We start from the raw sequence: 16,820 nt of genomic DNA, 5'->3' as shown, positions 1-16,820 counted from the left end.
CCGGGAGGCCGGCCTGCCACGTGTGCGTTTCAGGGGAGGTGCCATGGGGGGCACTCCCCGGTGTTAGGGAGCTGGTAGGCTCGGAGGCAGTGTAGTGCCCGGGGGTGCCATAGCGGGAGATTCGGCAGAGGGTCGTGCCTGCAAAAGGGAGCCACGTGTCCTAGCCAGGAGACCGTGTGAGGGCACGGAGAGAAAATTGGGGGGCGAGGCCCGAAATTGTGAGGACACCAACACAGGCGACGGGAATCTGGGTTGTTAGAACCAATAGTTTAAGCGAGAGGCGCTTGTTGAAAGCCCCGGGGTAGTTTAACAGTTAAATGGTTAGGGTAGATTAGGAGATGTAGCCCTCCGCACCATCCATCCCCTCGCTGTCGTTGTGGGCCGCTGGACCCACTTTGGGTTAGATCGCCGAACTCTGGGGAGGCCATTCTGAGGCTTGAGTTGGGCCTCGACACAGGACGTTAGCTCTCCCTTATTCCCCTCCGGGAAGGGAACGTAGGGGTTGGGAGTAGGCTAGGTGACAGGATAGGTTAGCCGAACAAGGACAGTAAAGGGGGTTAGGGGACGATTTATAGTGGGAAGTAAAAATAAATAAATAAGTTGGGGCTAAATTGGGGTTTGACAAATTAAGGGAGTGGGTATGTACAGTGACAGGCAAAGGCGATAGGTGGGAGGGAGACAGGTAGGTAGGTCCGAGCCCGCCTTCCAAGTGGCCAGCACCACCGCACTCCCTCCACCAACCTCCATTGAACGGCAAAAGCTGGCCAGCTTCATCGGCTGGCCGTGTTTTGCTTCAAGGCGGAGGCCGGCCAACTTCATCGGCAGCTGTGTGCTGCAAGGCCTGTGCCAGCCAGTTCATCTGCTGGCTGTTTTCTTCGAGGCCTGTGCCGGCCAGTTCGTCTGCCGGCTGTGTTTGCCTGCAGCAGCCTTCTTCTGCGGGCTGTGTTTGCCTGCTCACCTTTGCCATGCCATGCCCACTGCCCACGTTCACCAGCCCCGTTCAATTTTTGCTTTGCCCCCCCCCCCCCCCCCCGTTCGTTTCCATGTGCGCCAGGATCAGAAAGCAACAGTTTGCAAGCTGCGAGAACTGCCCTGTTGGCAGCTACAACACGGGCCTGCAGTGGCGGCCCGTGCACCGTGTTTGTGTTCATGCATCCATTCGTTGTGCTCATTGCGTGTGCCACTTGAGCTGGCACGGAGACTACGTTTGTGCGGCCCATGCACCGTTGTGGTTCACTGCGTTCAGTTCAAAAGGGAAGGCCTTGGACTGCGTGTGAGCAGCCAGCCACGTTCCCTGTCACCTGCATTGTTTTGAGCCAGAGACTGCATGTGGGCAGCCTGGCTCCCTGCTAACTGCTTTCTTTTGCAGAGTTCAATGATCCTGGGCCATGGTTTTGTGTAAAATTTGTAAGTTAAGGTAAGATGTACTGTAAATATGAGTGCACCCCCGGCATGTATGTCTTAGCGCCGGCAATTTTATTTAAGTCGTCCGTATGAGTGAGTTTGTTTAGATAGTTACGCAGCCCTCAGGTTATTTATTTTGGGGACACGAATACCATGAATGTCGCACTCAGGGATCCGTAGGTAAAATGTACTAGGGGAAAACTACACATGATGGCACACGAAAATTTGACGACTCGGGACGAGTCTGTAAAAAGGGAAGGGGGTAGTGTTGTGGTCACCAAATTCGCAAACCACCATTCAGGTCCCTTTGGTGAGGTATCTCGGCAAGTATATGTGTAGTTAGGCCCAAACCCGTTGTCTAGTGGGAATACAAGTCATTTATGCGAGCTGCGACTCTTCAGGATAGCCGTTTTTCTTTTACTATCTTTATTTTGGACCAACCGCCATGATTACCACCACAACCACAACATCAACCACCAACCACAACGCCGCTTCACCACAACCGCCACAACCTTCACGTCACACCTCGCAACCGTAGCATCGCCACCGTTCTTGCCCCGCTGTGGGTACCGGTGTTGGACTCGTGCAGGGCGCACGTTGAACAGCGTGTACAAAATCACGGATTTTGTGCTTCAAAAACGGATCAAAAACGACACACGCCCACTTTTTGCCGTCCAATCGGTGAGCGAGGGGCGATTTGGCCCCGCCTCCAGAACGATCGATATATGCAAATTTGTGGATCAAAAAGCCTTCACGCCCACTTTTTCTCGGGCCAATGGGGAGCGAGGTGAAAGGTCAAAGGGAGGGGGTCAAAGGCGAAGCTACGGGGGGATAAAAGGACCGTGTTCCTCAGTCAGAGCAGTGTGGAAGTCTGGAGCCCGAAGCCTGCAGTAGCTGGAGAAGCTGAGGAGAGTCCAAAGAAGAGTCCAACGGGAGAGTCCAAAAGAGAGTCCAACGAGGAGAGTCCAAAGAAGAGTCCAACGGGAGAGTCCAAAGAAGAGTCCAGAGTCGGAGAGTCCAGAGTCGGAGAGTCCAGAGGCGGAGAGGCGGCAGCGGCGAAGGCAGACGAGGGGGTGCTCGCGTCGGTGCCGGGAGCTGCACGCCCGAGGGAGGCCGGCAGCGCGACCTGGCCGAGGTGGAGACGCACACCAGGGATAATAAAGATCCTCTATACCCCGAGCATCAGCAACCCCCTCCTGTTTCCCCCCGCGCTGAGATAGTGCGACCAAGGGGGCCCCTTTCCCACCCCCTGCCAGACACTGTCCGCGAGGCCCGCGGAGTGAGGCGCCATCGCCGCTCCGCGTCTCATCACCAGACGGGTAGGCGCGACCCGGTCTCGGCCTCAGGCCCGCCTCATTCTTGGGGGTATTCTTTTCCTTGGTTTTGGGTATGTGTTGTCGGCGCCGTCTGTGAGGTAGAATTGTATAAGTGTTGCCGTGTGCTCGGTAGTCGGTATTAGCTCTGCATTGTCTTCGCTTTTATATTTGCTTTTTGTGTAAATGGCATTGTGTTTTCGCTTTTATATTTGCTTTTTGTGTAAATGGAATTGTGTTTTTTTTGTGTGCTTTTGGTGGAATTGAATATGTGTGCTTCCCGTGTGCCGCGAATAAATGTGCTTTATTATTGAACTGTTCTCCCGCTTCGCTTCGTCTTTTCCTCTATTGAACCCCCATCTTGCTTCACGTAAAGGGTTGGTAGTGGGCTGAATACGCCCGATAATTAATCGAACCGTCGAGGTCGACGATAACACCGCTCGGTTATTCTGATAGTACGGAACGGGTCGCTTAAGTGGCCCGTGTCCGAAGTCGACCTGCGGCGAGGTGCGATCGCCCGGTCTACCCTCCGCGTGGGTACTTAGGTAGGTCGAATTTGGCGAGCAACCCTATCCCACGCGGGGGCTGATTGGCTCGATCGCGGTGAGACCGAAAGGTCCACCCGTGACTGGTTCCCGGCGTTAGTCCGAGAGGGTCACGACTGGATTGTCCGTCCGGTGGGCGATGTGCCGCGATTCGAGTTACGTGGCCGTCAGCACGCCGGCGGGCGCGAATACCGCAACAATATTTTGGAATCTATATATTAATACTGAAGGACCAATTTTGTGCTCCTCCTAGCGGTTGCGTCACGTTTTTCTCGGTACTGTGACCTGGACTGAAAGAAACTTCGTACCTGTAAGAGTGCATCGCACATAGTGGCAATAGTCAACTTTCAACTCTGAAGCAGAATAAACACTTTTCGTTGAGACGGGAGCGAGGAGTGAAGAGGCGGGGGCAGGGAGTGAAGAGGCGGGGGGCAAGGTAAGCAAATTGTTGGGCGGGGGTAAGCAAATTGAAAGCGGGAGACGGGGGGGGAAATGGGGCGGGGGATGAGTGGGCGGGGCTGGGGTGAATTAGGCGGGGTTGAGTGTGAGGGGTGGACGGGCGGGGGCCCGGGGGCAAGTGGGGCAGGGAAATAAGAGACGGGGGCGGGGAGTGAAGAGGCGGGGGCGGGGCCGGGGTAATTAAATTTTTGGGCGGGGGTAAGCAAATTGAAGGCGGGGGGAATGGGGCAGGCGCGGGGGATGAGTAGGCGGGGGCAAGCATGCCCTGTCCAATCCATGTCCCTCAAGTGTGGGTGAGCTGAGGAGGGTGGTTGAACGAACGGAATCCGTCTGTGACGGGGTTTCGGCTAGTATAGCAATGATCTTCAGCTCCCAAGTTTGAGTCACCATTGGCAAAGCATGATACAGAGTCAAATGCTTGTTTGCTCACACACCATGATAGAAAATCATTCAGACAATCTGGCACAAATTTTCCACACTCCTCTAGCTCCAGATCAAAACTATATATGTAGTTGTCACTGTCAGTTATATTACTCATATGGCTTCTCAAGATTGCTGCTGTCATATGCAAGATCTGATATTCATCAAGCTGATCTTTTGCTGAATGTAAATCAGAAAACTCAATGTCTTCATCAGTTTCCATGTGTGATGCTTGTTGGAATGCATCACCAATTGTCATGTTGCCTGAACAGACCCAGTCTGATTGTCCACGGTGTTGCACGAAGATTAGTCTGTTTCCATAATATTTTTTTTAGCTTTGTCTTTAACTTCCAGGACGAATATTGTTGTGCATCAGTCACCCCTATGTCTACCAATGCTTGGACATACTTTTCTTTCAGGATAGAGCGGCTTGTCATTGTCAATTTTTGGGATGGCACTGATTTCTCAAGCTCATTCTGAACAACGTGGAATGCTTTCTCGTGACAAGTCTCTTCTTTGTCAGATGTGGCTGCCTTCGAACATGCTGCTTCAATGTTGCGATCACTGATATGTCCATAATAACTCCGATGATACTTTGCATCAAAGGCAAAGAGGTCTGAATGTGTAAGCATTCGAGTATGAATCTCTTCATCATTTCATTTGGCGGCTGCTTCCAGAACTCTCTGTCTGGTGGATTTACCACTTCCAGTTGTAATTGGAGTCAATTTTTCTGAATTAGTCTCCTTTGCCACAGACAAAACATTGAGTACGGATATTGAAATTGGAGGAATGTGATCTACTGCTTTGCCGCAATGAGGGACTACTTGTAGATGGACCTGCGGCATCATCATACATGTAATTGTTTGAGGAACTTGTATATTTTGTGCGGCAAAGTTTGTGGAAGCTCACATGAATCTCGCTGGAGAGAATTTGGTCTTCTAAGGGTGAAAATAATTCATAGACATCATCTTTGCGTTTCTCACATACATTCATGATAGTCCTAAGACCATCTTGGGTTGGATTCTTGACAACAGCACCTCCTTTTGTAAGGGATTTGAAGCACAATATACATTGTTTGGTGTTCAAACGAGTTTTTTTTATCAGGAGGTTTACCATCCATTATGCTTTTCTTGTACTGCATTAAATGATGAAAGTTTCTCTGCCCTACAAAGACAAAGAAGGACTGGTAAAATAACAGGGACTAAAAACATGTTCCTTGGAATTGGATTTGACACATATACACACTCTTATTTTTTTTTTTAGGCAAAACAATACTGTCACAACCTAATTATGTACTGCCCTTTCAGATTTCCTACAAAATGACACCTTATTTGTGCAAATCGGTTGAAAATTGCAGGTTTAACAGTCATTTTGGTGATTTCGCAACATTTGCCACTTTTTGGAGACTACCAACACAAATCATGACCAAAATACATGCTATCCCCAATATATTTTTTCACAACCATCCATTTCCTACTTCAGACATACCAATAAACCAAAAAATTTTGGTTGTGGTTTGTTCTTCCTTGGGGAGGGGTTACCCTGCTTTTTAGGGCCCTTATGGGGAATGGCCACAGCACTAAAAGAGTATCCATTTTTTACCCCACGCATGCAAACCAAAAAGCAGAGTTAAGCAATTGGTTCACTTCTGTCTGTCTGTCTGTCTGAAAATGTCAATTTATGATAAAGGAACAACTTGATTTCAATTAAATGTTATATTTTGAAAACGAATTGGAAAAGAAATCTGTAGTTTAACAGTACTTTAGCTCTGAATTTGACTTGATCGCACATGCGCAGAGGAGTAAGATATTTTTACTCTGTCTGCCTGTCAAACAGAATTGAAAATAATTCCAAACAGGAAAGATACTGTTTTTAAGAATGTTATAAAGGACAGAAACAACAGGCATGAAGAACGAATGTAAGGTGTTCGATAAGGTGTTTTATAAAACACTGCATCTACAGTGTAAACTTCCCGATATCATTTTCTATGACCTTGAAAGTCTATTATATTTCAATTGAATTATATACTTGAACTTGAACATCGCATGGGGTAAGGTGTTCTAAGAACAGTCTAGTTACGTATGCAAAGAAATGGCTGAATATTTTGACCTTTTTGTGCTAACCATAAAAAATAGGTCTGTGTTTCACACATTTTTTTATGAAGTTACGGTGATGCAACTTGAGTTGACTTGACCAGCCTATTTAGTCCAGTGCAGGATGAAGGCCTCAATCTGTATGAGATGGTATTAGAAAAAAAAACAAAATGCAATGCGAATTTGACAATCTGGAGCAGTTAAAACTCACCATGCACAAAGAAAGCTTCCTGTTTACGCCGGATTCTTTCTTGGAGCTCATCGTCATCAGTTTCTGAGAACGACGAGGTGTCTGCATCTCCTGCTGTCTCCCCCATCATTCTCTCCCCTTCTGCAAGTCCCTCACCCTCGCTTTCAGACCCGTACTGTCCAAGGCCACCTGTTGGAGTCCAAGCTAACATTATTCCTTTTATTCAAATGGCACTGATGCATTTAGAATTTTATTTTCAATAAGACATATATCTGGTTCAATGATTAAACAATTGTATTTTCAAAACAAGTGTTAACTCTCAAATAAGCCAATCAATACATATATGCAATGGCAATAAGTGACAATGTGCTATAAAACCTATTAAAAGAAGAGCAAATGATACTTACTAAGTCCACCGAGGTTACCCGTTGCAACAGACCATACCAACTGCTTAGGGGGGGCTTTGAGCAGAGGAAAAACAGGTTAACGCATTGCCCTAGTTCCAAATTGGCCCAGACAAGTTTGCTACAAACATCCACACAAACACAAATGGCCCGCAGTGAGTACCACCTTCATTTTAATGAGCGAACCCATTCTGTCATCAGATCAAACTTACCTTTCTGTCTTGCAGCCTTTTTGCAAGCTTTCCTCCTCTCTTCCTGAGCCACCGTAGCCATTTCTTCATTTGTGACTTCTAATAACACCTCTGTCAGAATCACCTTTACCATAGAAACCTGCAATCACATTTCTAGTAAAAAAATCAAATCGAGGCTGCCAGGGGACAGAACACATTTCTTCACTCTACCTTCCCCTTATGAACTGGAAGTGCTTTGACCAGACTTCCTTCATCGCATCCTAGGGTAATAAGTCAGAAAAAAGTAGAAAATGAAAAGGAATGAAGAGTATTTACCATTAAAATCTGCTTTTCTTCTTCGGTAATTTCTTCTTCTGTTTCAGATTCACTGTTTCCTTCCGGATATTTAGTGTTTGTTGTTGCTTCTGTCGTGTCCTCCTTCACGTTTGAATCATCTAAAATATGTTTCTCTTCTTCCTTCTCTATTCCTTTGTTTGCCATTTTCTTGATGTCCTCACCATCACCAACAATATTTTCAAATTCCCATTGAGTTTTCTCTTGTCTTGTCGTCTCTCCAACTTCTTTTCCAACCACCTCATCCCCTTTTGATGCTTCCACTTCTGTAATTTCTCCATCTCCCAGGTCTTTTGGTTCCTCTTCCTTTTCCTTCAATCGACCCTCCGCAATATCTCCAACAAATGTCTCTTGTTGTACTCTTTTCTCGATTTCTTCTTCTTCTTCATCATTTGAATCCTCGAAGAAGGGGGAAAAAAAAAATCACATTATAATTAGGAATACACGTCAGTATTTCATTCATTAGAGTATGAACTGTTCATTAGCCCTCAACCCCCCCCCCCCCCAGAAGCAGGAGACAGGGTTCTGTAATTGTGTATGTGTCTGCATGAGTTGGTTGTTATCGCCATATGCAGGTTTCAGAAGGTGCAATGGAGCCATTCGGGGTCTCAAAGTATCCACATCCATGTGTTTGTGTGTGCGTATGTGTCCTCGACTCACCATTTGAGCTTTTGTCGTCAAATTTTCAACAAACCTCTATTATGAGAATATGAATACTTTTTAAAAAAATTTATTTTGAAATCACTTCCGAGTTTCTTTATTTATTTACCATTTTAACTGCAGTGTGATTGTACAGGCCATAACTCCTTTAGCATTTGAGCTTTTGTTATCAAATTTTCAACAAACCTTTTATGATAAGAACATTAATATTTTTTTTGTTTGCTGCTGTTTTCATCGATTAGTTTGAGTACAAAGCGGACATGAACGGGTTTTGCATTTAAAATGCTTAAGAACGAGCATTTCAAAGAATAACCTCACATTACTTTTGCACTGCATGTGTATATCAATTTTTCGATCAGATATTTTCACCAAGCTACGCCCATTCTGGCAGGGCACATGATCCAACAATGGTGGCCGCATGAGGTTCAAAAGTTTATTCAAAATACATGAAAAAATAAATTCATAAAGCCTCCTCCCGTTAAGCAAAAAAACTAACCGAAATGATGTGAATAAGATTAGAGTTATTACCCCAAAAGGGCCTTATTTCAAGCACATCATTTGAACAATGTCAGCAAGGGAGTAACGACTCATGCTGCCAAAAACCGAAGCACGCGAAAGGTCCACTTGGTCACCAAAATAATAACCATTATGTGCCAGTGATTTGGCAAGACTTGCCTTCAAAGAAAATACTCAAAATCCTGTCTCAGCTTTGGGAGTAGAATAAAGGTCCCCTAAAAAAAAGAAAAAGATTTATTTTGTGGATACACAATAAGGAAAAAATAAATTAAAAAGTCTATAGAGTTTGGGTAGAAGTCGGCAGGTCTATTACGTGATTGGCACGTCGAGGTAGGTAGGTGTCTCATGTCTATCGATCTACAAATTATGCAGCACAATTGTACAACATTATTTGATATCCAAACATGTACAGTTGTATTTTTTCTCTTCATCGAAATTATTTTTCCTTGGGGATTGAGCAACACTGCAATTCCATCTTGGAGACAAATGTATGACTTATCTGCCATAAAGGTGAAAATGAAAAATTTAAGACAGCAAAGGCCTGGTAATTTAACCATCGACTAATGCTTAACAAAATGTGAATCACGAGATAATTTTACAACACAGGCACAGTAATCAAATCAAATTTTTTGGCTGAACATTGACTGATGGTGAAACTTAAACCATGATCACGCTAAAATTAAAGTATTTCTTTTGAAAATAGCCTAACTTCCTGTTATTGAATAAAATACTGAACAAGAGCAAGGTCAACGGCACCCTATTGCAAATCCCCACACTTCTTACCTAAAGTAAAGGCCCGGTCACACCTTGACGTTTTAGCCAACGTATGCCGATTTTTGAATTTTTTTTCTAAAACGCTGGCACACGTTGAATACGTTATGGCTAAGTTTTGATAACATTGAGAGCACGCTGAAAAACACTGCCATACGTCATTGTACGCTGGCTTTAAACGTTGTACTTTTTGGTTGTCCTCAAATTTTTTCATGCTTGAAATTTCACGACGTATGCCGGCGTATGACTCACACGTTCCGCTATGCTGGCCACAAGTTGTATGCACGGTCTGCGATCGTTAACAGACGTCAACACATGCTACTTGAAAGTTAATCATAAGTTGACACACGCCGAGGTAATGTTTAGCGTACCCGAAACTTATTTCTAACCTATGATTAACGTGTTGTTGGCACGTTACGCGATCGTTGCCACACATCGACAGACGTTACTTTTAAGTTACTCATAGGCTGAAAGACGTCGGTATAATGGATCGTCCTTGCGTCAGCGTCCACGGCCACGGCCAGGACACTTATTTGCAGCATTCTTCAAACTTTTCTTCGGCATGACGAGGATGTTCCCACTTCGATGTCTAGCTTGGCTATGATTCCAATTGTCCATCGGCAGCGTCTATTTAAAATAGTCGAGTTTGAGCGTTTTAACACGTTCAGAAGAAACGCTTCAAATTTCCAAACCCCAGCGTCAAAAAACAAAGGCGAGTGACAGCAATTTAAATCGTTCATTGTAAACAATGAAAATAGCTGAGTGGTACCGTTTAAAAGTCGTTGAGTGGAAAAAAAATCCAATTGTTGAGTGCAAGCGTCTACTTTCAATTGTGGAGATGCAGCCATTTAAATCGTTGAGTGGAGCCTATGAATAGCAAACCCCACGTCACCGGCAAAGATAAACTGCCGCACGATATGGATAAGTTAGGCTATCGTTGGGCATAGTTTGTGAACGCCGGCTTCACGATAATTATTCGTTGGTATATCGTATCTATAAGTAATCAAAGCGCTCTATGCACATTATTAGTTCATTGTGCATTTGTCCAACCCGTTATGAATAGACCTAAATCGTAAAAACAAGCTATAGCTCATTGTTGAAAAAGCCCCATAAAAAAATTAGCCGCGAAGAACTTCGAACAATGGTGAAAAGATGTCTCCTACCCGTGGACACGCGGACGATCCATCATAACCCACACCCTCCCCCTCACACTCACCTACTACTGCCAACATGAACAAACTACTACTAATACTAATACTGATACTGTTACTGCTGACATGGACATCGACTCAAAAAGGACTCGAAAACACTGTTGGGTTCCCCTTTTATGAGCAGCATTTTTATAAACCAATTCCCAAAACCGCTGGGAACACGTCTTTATATGGCAGTTGTAAGCTAGAAACACGTTAATTTATTTATTTTTTGTTGACCGGAAGACGTCATTGGAATACGTCTACATACGTCGATGTGTGTTGGGACTACGTAAAGAATTGGTTCAAAGCACGTCAAACATAAGTTAGAAATAAGTTTCGCGTAAAAAAGACATTACCGCGACGTGTTTCGACTTACGAGTAGCTTATAAGTAGCCTTTGTGGACGTGTGTAAGCGTCCACATATCGTGTGTAAAACTTATCCCCATCGCATGCAGAACGTGTGTCATACGCCGAGTACGTCGTAAAATTTTGAACATGTTTAAAATTTCTTGACGTACACTACTTACTACGACGTATGATAGCGTACTTTAGCGTTCTACTCACGTATACCAAACTTACTCATACCGTATTTGACGTGTCCCAACGTTTTAGACACATTTTTCTTAGGTCGGCATACGCTGGCAAGATCGCCAAGGTGTGACCGCGATGTTGACACTTCCATTTCTACGGCAGTTATGATTCAAATCGTTGTGCGTCAGCCTTTTAATAGGCTACGTCACGACATCATCGGCGATGCGTGCAACGCGCTATGCCTAAGTTAGACTATCGTTGGGCATCGGTTGTGTAGGCCGACAACAGGTTCAGCATTTGTTGGTATAAGTTATCCATAACACAACGAAACGTTCTGTGTCCGTTACCAATGCGTTATACATAAGACCAAGTCGCTACGAATACGTCCGAATCTTTAAAAAAAAACATCAAAAGTTCAACGTAAGCCAGCGTTTAACATACATTTTAATACGTTGCCATCGCTGGCTAAAACGTCAAGGTGTGACCGGGCCTTAAGGTTGAAATAGTCCACCAGGATGGACCCAATATAAGATTTTAAGTTGAAAATTTTTCCCCCCCATTTTTACCCGTGACCCGGTCACCACTCCGTGGGGGCATGAATAGGGGGTCGAATCCAATTTTTTTGGTGTTTTAACTTTCGACCCTGCCCCAGGGGGCAGGAGCAAAGTTACACTGCTCTTGCACTTTCATGCCATGTGGTGATTGTAAGCATTTAGGAGATATCAAAAAAGTGTCTGGAATAACAAGTTATTTTAAAAATAATCAGCATTTTATTCCAATCTGAGCTGATGCCTTTGTATAAATAAATGTTTAAACAATGTTTTGGGATTTGTGAAATTAATTTTAACCATAGGTCTAAACCTTGGGCTGGCAAGATGGCCTAGAGGTACGCGCACTCGTCTCCAAGTTGTCTAGCCTGGGATTGAATCATCATCCATCAATAAACTGTCATCCAGGTCGGTGTTTCACAAACAGGGTGATTCATCAATGTGTGTGCAGTCTCTTGGATGGACGTTAAACTGGGCATCATGTCTGCCAGCATTAGTTGGTGGACGTAAAATATTCCAGGGTGTCCTTCATAAAGAGTAGCTGAGTTTTCACTGGCATCCTGAACAAATTACAAATTCCTGCGCTGATTTCCATTGTCGGAGTAGCGACCTGTCCAGGATTGTAACCCGAGCTAAGAAACTGCTTCGGCAGAACCGATGCGCTGTCGAGAGGAAATTAGTCAAAATCTAGCTGTTGAAAATATTGACATACATCATGCATGTAAACCAAGCTATTACAAGACAGAGGTTTGGGAGGCTTTTGGATCTGTAGATGCAAATATGTGCGCACTTGACTGGTTAAGGCAGAAACTGAGACATCAATTCACATTTCAGGTTCTTTTTCTTTGAGAAATTTATACATCTCATCATAAGGCAATAATTAAGCCGTTTCAACTTGTTCAATCAAGTAGTCAGAGGATTACAATGTGAGCTACAATCTTTTGTTCTTTCCCTGGTGAATCTAGTTTTAAAACATAACGTTTATGTCACAACATCGTTGAAATCACTCAGATGGGCCCTTTTAAACTCATTAAAAATAGGTCAGATATTACTGGGATCAAAGCACAACATATATTTCACAATGACGATTTACAAAAGTGTTCAACTAGTCAACCAATTGAAGTCCTATAAATGGCACAAAAAAATAAACAAAAATATCAAGCGACAAGGCTCCAAGTTGGCTCTACTTTCAAGTGTCAGGAGGGATGACATTGGTTTGACAACAAACACTACTTTTCAAGATCTTATCATACTAAAATACCGTTGCGGTTATGGAAACCGCATCCCTCCAACACCAATAGCAGCCAACATACAGTGGTCCCCAGTCAGTTATTTCATTAATGTACATTCAGATAGCCCCTTCCTTCTTTGCCTCATGGGTCGAACGGGCAGTGCGTTGTATAAATCTCAAAGCAAGGTCCGATTAAACCTCTGAACCTCATTCCTATTCTTTTTTCTCTATTCCGGAGGTAAATCAAAGCAAGGGGTCCTCCTGAGGTCGGCAGGCACTCCGCTCAGACACCCATCTGTAAAAATTACAGCCACGCCATTCGCGTAAGAATGCGTCCTCACAGAAGACCAAGGACAGCAGTATAAGCCAACAATAAATGTCAGCACTGCACGAAGCACGTGTCCGACAGCGACGACCCCCCACCCACTGTTCAGGCGATTAGAGGCACAACCAACACACCAAATGCTAACATACAGTACACACACGTGGCGCATTCTTGTTCAATCCACTTATATCTATGCTCTTTCCTTCAATTCATGGCACCGTGCACCCCACCGCCGCTGATAACCGTGAACATGATGCTCGATGACGGGCGGACCTGCACACTGACCACGTGTACAATGGCGAACCCACGCGCACTGTACGGGGGCATGCTTGATGGCGGGCGGACCTGCACTCTGACCACGTGTACAATGGCGAACCCACGCGCACTGTACGGGGGCATGCTTGATGGCGGGCGGACCTGCACTCTGACCACGTGTACAATGGCGGACCCGTGCGCTGACCACGTCTACAATGGCGGACTGGTGCGCAGCCCGTGATTCCTTATCATCGTACAGAACAGGGCACAAATAACAGACATCTTTGGTCGGGTCTGCGCATGGGATTACAAGAACGTCTTACCGTTGGTCTTCGCTCACCATGACGGCCACAAATGTCTCCCGCAGACAGCAGACATCCTCCTCCATGCAGCTGCTACCAGGCAGAAGCATGCTGTGCGGCCGGATCACTCGGGCCATGTGGCACACAGAACAGGCACATTGGCCAGCGCCAACCGTTGATCGCCGGGGCATGGCATGAGGTTCGGTGCAAGGCGATTCATATCACGGGGTTCGGTGCAAGGCGATTCATATCACGGGGTTCGGTGCAAGGCGATTCATATCACGGGGTTCGGTGCAAGGCGATTCATATCACGGGGTTCGGTGCAAGGCGATTCATATCACGGGGTTCGGTGCAAGGCGATTCATATCACGGGGTTCGGTGCAAGGCGATTCATATCACGGGGTTCGGTGCAAGGCGATTCATATCACGGGGTTCGGTGCAAGGCGATTCATATCACAGGGTTCGGTGCAAGGCGATTCATATCACGGGGTTCGGTGCAAGGCGATTCATATCACGGGGTTCGGTGCAAGGCGATTCATATCACGGGGTTCGGTGGAAGGCGATTCATATCACGGGGTTCGGTGCAAGGCGATTCATATCACGGGGTTCGGTGCAAGGCGATTCATATCACGGGGTTCGGTGCAAGGCGATTCATATCACGGGGTTCGGTGCAAGGCGATTCATATCACGGGGTTCGGTGGAAGGCGATTCATATCACGGGGTTCGGTGCAAGGCGATTCATATCACGGGGTTCGGTGCAAGGCGATTCATATCACGGGGTTCGGTGCAAGGCGATTCATATCACGGGGTTCGGTGCAAGGCGATTCATATCAAGGGGTTCGGAGCAAGGAGATTCATATCACGGGGTTCGGTGCAAGGCGATTCTTATCACGGGGTTCGGAGCAAGACGATTCCACAGCTTGGAACCATCTTGCCGGAAGTGGAGTGGAGCTGCTTCAGGCCATCATGGCCGGGCCGCGCAGTGGCCGGGGCCAATCAGAGCGACCGATTCAAGTGACGACACCCCTTCGATGTGGCACCCCCACCCTGCACCGGGGGGTTTATAAAAAGGTGGATTGTGAAGCCGTCCGTCCGTCGTCGTCTGTGTCTCTGTCTCTGTCTCTGTCTCTGTCTCTGTCTCTGTCTCTGTCTCTGTCTCTGTCTCTGTCTCTGTCTCTGTCTCTGTCTCTGTCTCTGTCTCTGTCTCTGTCTCTGTCTCTGTCTCTGTCTCTGTCTCTGTCTCTGTCTCTGTCTCTGTCTCTGTCTCTGTCTCTGTCTCTGTCTCTGTCTCTGTCTCTGTCTCTGTCTCTGTCTCTGTCTCTGTCTCTCTGGATCTCCAACTCGCCTACTCCACCCACCTTTCTTCACCGACCCGCTTGCTGACTCCACCTTCTCCGCCTCATCGCTGATTCCTCCCACGCTCCTGATGATCCTGTCTGCCGCTCCACCCACTTGCTTCGGACTGCGCCTTTCTACACCCACTCGCTGCTGGCTCCACCCAAGTCCCTTCCTTCACGCCTGACTGTCGCGTCTCATTCTCTGGACCGACGCTAGCTGCACGAAGCAAGAGATGACATGCCAGCTGTCGGGGAGGTATCGCCCAGCAGAGCATTCCCCCCCCCTCCCCAAACATACTGGTGGCACATTCGAGCAATCGTGCAAGGTATTGAGAGACCGTTAGCCTCATTTCGTCTCCTTTTTCTCTTCATTGGCTACTCTTCATCCGGTTTTATGTGTGTGTGTCTGTGTGCATGCGTGTGTCATGGTGCCTGTCCTCGCTTAAGTTAAGATTGTAGAAGAATTATATTGGGATAACTCTGCTGTGTCTGCTTTTGTAAGTTGCTTGTTTATTGTCGCACCACACTTTTCTTACTATCTCTCCTCACACACAAGAATAAAAAGTACTAACTGTGCCACATATTTTTCCTCACCTGCCTGTAATAAATCCTTTGTAGAAATGTTCCCAGCTCGTTTTTGTCTTTTCTTTCATTGATCCAGCATGGTCCGTATTCTAACCTAGCCAGGACTTTATTCCCAACGATCTATACCTTTCAGCAGGTACGTCCTTGGCAGTGTCGCTCGACTGCATCTGATTTGGTAAAGTGATCCGGTTCGGACAAGGCATACCGAGGGCGTGTCCCCCGGTAATTAGGTCACGTGATTAATTAGGTAACCCGGACCCATAGACGGAGTACCCAGGTCACGTGGTTGAGATACTGGCGTTCATGGTCTGTTAGCGACCCGCCGCGTCACGGCCTGCAATTTCACGGAGTCTGGTGGGAACCCGAGATAGCTCCCCCTCCCTGGTGGTCTTCTCACCCAACCCCTGCAACAACACGCAATGTGTTGTCTGTTTGTCTGGATGTCTGACCGCCACACATTCAGACACATGTAGCGACTTCATTTGCCCCCCTCCCCAAAGGGGTTTTCCCCCTTGGGGGAAATCCATGTTGAGGTGTATAAGTGCTGAGATAGGTAATTATAGCATTTTTCTAAGGCCACTTCTAATAACAAAAGTAACTAGAACAGCACTCAATAGGGCACATGGCTCCGTCAGGCTGAACAGTTTACGTTTTGTATCTCACCGATAGGCCAGATCTGGATCCGGGCCTGAACCAAAATCGAATCGGCTTGTTCTTGTCACCTTCCAAACTCATCCACATAGTTTTGTCACAACTTGTCCAGAACTTTAAAATATCATGCTAAATATCATTTTTGGCCCCATCTCTCAATGGTGAAGAACAACCTACAAATTAAAAAAAATAAAAAAAATTATCGTATCCAGATCCGGATCTTCACCAAAATCGAAGTGATTTGTCCTTGTCACACAACCAGCATGATACCAAATTTCGTCTGAATCCGTCCATAACCTTTGGAGATATCGTGCTATATATCTGGAGAAGGTGGCACTGACAGAGAGACAACAGAGGCTGCACATTTGCGAGAGTGAAGAATGTGGATAGAAGGATGGGTGGATGAACTGAGGGAGGAGATTGGTGAAATGCTGGCTGAGATGGGCTGTATCGGGGAAGAGAGAATGGCAAAGAGAGCGGGTCGGTTGAGGGAGCAAGGTCGGAAGAAAAGAGGGAGACCACGGTCGAGATGAAAGGATTGTGTGAGGTGGGAAATCAGTAAG

At 46.2% G+C, this 16,820-nt stretch overlaps 1 protein-coding gene across 2 annotated transcripts in view; it reads right to left on the bottom strand.

Annotated features, from left to right (window-relative positions):
- LOC147015538 (uncharacterized) overlaps window positions 1-16,820 on the bottom strand; it is a 59,877-nt gene that overhangs the window by 19,406 nt on the left and 23,651 nt on the right. For both annotated transcript variants that reach the window (XR_015050365.1, XM_085850368.1), the window contains exons 7-10: window positions 7,335-7,751; window positions 7,041-7,158; window positions 6,832-6,885; window positions 6,446-6,613 (exon numbers count right to left, since the gene is read on the bottom strand). Coding sequence is in view for 1 of the 2 variants with exons in the window: in XM_085850368.1 (XP_085706494.1) it covers window positions 6,446-6,613; window positions 6,832-6,885; window positions 7,041-7,158; window positions 7,335-7,751 (757 nt within the window). In the remaining variant the exon portion in view is untranslated. The remainder of the gene's footprint in view (window positions 1-6,445; window positions 6,614-6,831; window positions 6,886-7,040; window positions 7,159-7,334; window positions 7,752-16,820) is intronic.

Source organism: Eptatretus burgeri, chromosome 12 (assembly GCF_056783735.1).
Source record: "Eptatretus burgeri isolate ZD-2024b chromosome 12, Ebu_testis_v1, whole genome shotgun sequence".
NCBI lineage: Eukaryota > Metazoa > Chordata > Myxini > Myxiniformes > Myxinidae > Eptatretus > Eptatretus burgeri.
Note: the sequence above shows the minus strand (reverse complement) of the source record. Positions and strands in the feature narration are given on the sequence as shown.